General features: G+C 60.6%; 1 protein-coding gene across 1 annotated transcript; it reads right to left on the bottom strand.

Moving 5' to 3' along the window:
* Nucleotides 1–394: 394 nt before the first annotated feature.
* Nucleotides 395–2408, bottom strand: CARTPT (CART prepropeptide). The gene is made up of 3 exons (XM_063423219.1): nucleotides 2244–2408; nucleotides 2080–2163; nucleotides 395–1400 (listed from the first exon to the last, which is right to left on the bottom strand). The coding sequence occupies exons 1-3, from the start codon at nucleotides 2385–2387 to the stop codon at nucleotides 1293–1295; spliced, it is 336 nt and encodes a 111-aa protein (XP_063279289.1). The 5' UTR covers nucleotides 2388–2408; the 3' UTR covers nucleotides 395–1292.
* Nucleotides 2409–3775: the final 1367 nt, after the last annotated feature.

The raw sequence follows: 3775 nt of genomic DNA, 5'->3' as shown, positions 1-3775 counted from the left end.
GGCAAGAAGTTCCTCCAGGGATCCGTCATTTCTGGGAATCAAACACAAAGCAACACAGATGAACCAGCTTATGGTGGTTGCCCCCTATACACTGTCCCCCCACACAAGTCTCTGCAGCCAGGATACACCCTGTCCTCTCCCAAAGAAAAACCTGAGGTCCTAAGCCTCTGTGTTTGTAGCAGTCCTTCTGGGTGTCCGTGGAGAGGGAGCAGATGTCAGCTGAGCAGCACCAGAACACACGAACCTTGGTTTCCAGTCCTGTCCTGACCTGGCTGATACCCTGGATAAGGCACACAGTAATACTTGCAGTAGTTTTGCAGATACCTACCTTTAGCCTCTCCCTCTGAGTGCTAGGGATTCCCATGTGTGAATTAAAACACCCAAAATACCATCATCAGAACACTGACTTTATTAACAGAGACAAACAAAGGATTAAAACACATTATGAGTTTGCTGAAATACACAGTGTGCCTGTGGAGGACAGACATATTTATATACATCAGTTCATTGTAGAAACGTGAGCGGTTTGGTCTAGGTGATTAGGATATCCCCAGGTGGTTTGCAACGAATCCAGACAACTTTCTCTCCGTGGTGGCCCTGGTAAAACAACCGATTTCCCCCCAGCCCCACCCCAGCCAGGCTAGTGCCGGACCCCTGCACACCACCGGTGTCTCATGCCGGACTTTCCACAGCACAGGGTGAGCACAGCTGGATTTGGCCTGAGGCCGGCGGTGCGGGTGGACCCCACCGAGGGCTGCAGGCTGCTCGCTCTGGGCTGTGCCCAGCGGCGTCCTCTCAGCGGGGAGGCAAGAGAGAGGGGCGCTTTGGGGACACACCCGCATCCCGCCTCCCCCGCTACCCCAACCATCCCAGGGGAACGCCCTGGCCTCGGCTCCTCCAGCTGACAGTGGGCGGATGGCTCCGCCCGAGGAAGGAGCCGGACAGCCCGGGGCAGGGCACGGGGCGCCAGTACTGCTTCCCGACACGGCTTGGCACTACTGGGACGGCACTACAGCTCCCGGGACCGGCACGTCTACTCCCAAGGCACGGCCCGGGATTTTCCTGGACAGACAAAAACAAGCGCGGTGGGAGGGGAGGGAGAGGACGGGGTGGGGCGGGGGAGAGAAAGAAAACAGCTCCACGGATGTCGGATGTCACGGACGGCGTTACACGGGCGACGTGGGGGCTTCTCGCTGCGTTTCTCGGGCGGAGGAGCTGCGGGAAGTCGCCTGCACGTCGCGGCCAGACGTCAGTGCCTGCGCTTCCGGAGGCTTGTCCCGGGGCGCCTCTGTTTACAGGCACTTGAGGAGGAAGGAATTGCACGACGTCCCACGAGGGCAGTCGCAGAGCTTCCCGATGCGAGCCCCTTTCCTCACGGCGCACTGCTCCCCTGCATCGCACTGCGGGCAGCGGCCGGCGGTGAGTGGGACCGCCACCAGCGGCCGCCCAGTGCCGTCCCGTCCCGTGCCGTCCAGCCTAGTCCCTAGATCACCACCATTCTGTCCCTTCCCTTCCCTTCCCTTCCCTTCCCTTCCCTTCCCTTCCCTTCCCTTCCCTTCCCTTCCCTTCCCTTCCCTTCCCTTCCCTTCCCTTCCCTTCCCTTCCCTTCCCTTCCCTTCCCTTCCCTTCCCTTCCCCATTCCTTCCCTTCCCTTCCCTTCCCTTCCCTTCCCTTCCCTTCCCTTCCCTTCCCTTCCCTTCCCTTCCCTTCCCTTCCCTTCCCTTCCCTTCCCTTCCCTTCCCTTCCCTTCCCTTCCCTTCCCTTCCCTTCCCTTCCCTTCCCGCACCTTCCCGCACCTTCCCGCACCTTCCCTTCCCTTCCCTTCCCTTCCCGCACCTTCCCGCACCTTCCCGCACCTTCCCGCACCTTCCCGCACCTTCCCTTCCCCATTCTCGTCCCCATTTTATCCCATTCCCGTCCCGTCCCCATATTCGGTCCCCATTCTATTCCTTCCCCATTCCGTCCCTTCCCGTCCCTTGACCATTCTGTCCCGTCCCGCCTCATTCCGCTCTGCTCCCTTCCCCTTCCTTTTTGTTCCCTTCCCGGTCCCGTCCCGACCCGTCCCGTCGGGACACTCACCATGGGCACCTGCCCGAACTTCTTCTCGTACAGCGGTCCCCTCTTGCTTTTGAGCTTCTCCAGCACCTCCTGCAGCGCCTCGATCTGCCGAGAGACCACAGAGCCGCCGTCAGATCGCGCCCGCCCCGCCGGCGCCCACCGCCCGGCCCCGGCCCCCGCCGCACCAGCTCCTTCTCCCGGGAGGCGCCGCCGCCGCCGGGCGCTCCCAGGTCGCGGGCGCGGCGCGGCGGGGCCGATCCGTGCCCGCGGGCGCCCAGCAGCAGCGCGGCCGCCACGGCGCACAGCGCCAGCGCCCGGCAGCTCTCCATGGTGCTGCCGCCCCGCCGCCGCCGCCGCCGCCTTTATAGCGCCGCGCCCGCCCCGCCGTGCGTCAGCGCCCACCGCCGCCGCGCCCCGAGTGTCGGCACGGCACGGCACGGCACGGCCGGGCTCCGCGCCCCCCACCTCCCGACCGCCCCACTCGCCGCCCCAAAGCGCCGGCCGTCCCTGGCCGTCGGGCCAAACAGCGGATCCATCTCTGAGGGCGACCGAGGGGAAGGCGGCCGGCACAGCCGCACCCTGTCCGCACTCCCTGCGGCCGGGGTCTGTGAGGAGAGTGGGAAACTATTCCCTCGCCCCCGGGGGCTGGGATGACTGAGGGAAAGGGTGGGCACTGGACACACAGAGGTGAAAGTGGAAGTTGGGCTTGCAGAGTAGGGAGACCGGGCTAGGAAGTGGACACAGGGATCTGACAGGAGGGAGAGTAAGTACGCTGTGGGCTAAGGAAAAACACAACGTGCTGGAAGGAAGAGCCATGTGGGAGGATTAGCCTGAAGGAGTGGGGGGGGAGGGGGGATGGTAGATAGTGATGATGAGCAACAAGATGATGAGGATGTGAATCTTGAATAAGGACAGGTGGGAACCAACAGTGTGGGCAGGGGCTCAGGGCCACCGAGAGCAAGGTAAGAAGCAGCACCAAAAGGCCCAGGATAGAAGTAACAGCTAATACATCAAGCAGAACTGTGAATGGTGCTTGAGGTCAAATATCATACCACTGATCAGGTTCTTGGGGAGCATCATACACCCTGAGTGTGAAATGAGGCCACCTCCGTTTTGAAGAGAAAAATTGCAGTTGCCAAAAGGAGACCCAGCATCAGTGAACACATGTCATTCAGACCTCCCCACTGACTTTTGGTTCTGCAAGCCCAGCGGCCTCATGTCCATGAATACTCTCACTGAAAAGATCCTGGCAGGTCAAGCTTGCCCAGGCCTCATGGCCATGGTGGTGACAGAGGCAGCTGTTCCTCTTAAGGAAAACAGTGGCATGCCAAGAAGAGCATGCAAGATGAAGGACACTGCTCAGCCTTCTCCCGCCTCCTCTGGGCCAAGGCTGGGTGAAACAGGGTCACTGGGCAGCAGTTTGCTGGCATGAGACATCTTGCCATCTGGTTGTTGGGACGAGGAGGCAGCGAGCTGGGTCTGCCTGTGAGGAGGCTCCACTTCAAGCTCATGGCTCTGAAGTAGCTATAAGGATGTTCTTGTTTGTCCCTGCAAGAACTGGGCTCTGTTTCCTTAGGTGAAGGGAGGATTGTTTGGAGAGGGAGGACACTGGAAAACCTTGTTAACAAAACTCTCCCAGCTTGTTAGTAAACTCTTAACTGCTTGTCATTTGTAGGGAAGCTAGGAAGTAGAGCTAGGAACAGCTTCAAAAGGCAAT

This window comes from Prinia subflava, chromosome Z, assembly GCF_021018805.1.
Source record: "Prinia subflava isolate CZ2003 ecotype Zambia chromosome Z, Cam_Psub_1.2, whole genome shotgun sequence".
Lineage (NCBI taxonomy): Eukaryota > Metazoa > Chordata > Aves > Passeriformes > Cisticolidae > Prinia > Prinia subflava.
Note: the sequence above shows the minus strand (reverse complement) of the source record. Positions and strands in the feature narration are given on the sequence as shown.

Bases quoted from the DNA above. Each gene is read 5' to 3' on its own strand.
- CARTPT (XM_063423219.1), bottom strand. From the start codon at position 2,387: ATGGAGAGCTGCCGGGCGCTGGCGCTGTGCGCCGTGGCGGCCGCGCTG. The intron at 2,164-2,243 runs GTGCGGCGGGGG...GTCTCTCGGCAG, and splicing joins CCTCCCGGGAGAAGGAGCTG to ATCGAGGCGCTGCAGGAGGT. The intron at 1,401-2,079 runs GTGAGTGTCCCG...CGCTGCCCGCAG, and splicing joins AGTTCGGGCAGGTGCCCATG to TGCGATGCAGGGGAGCAGTG.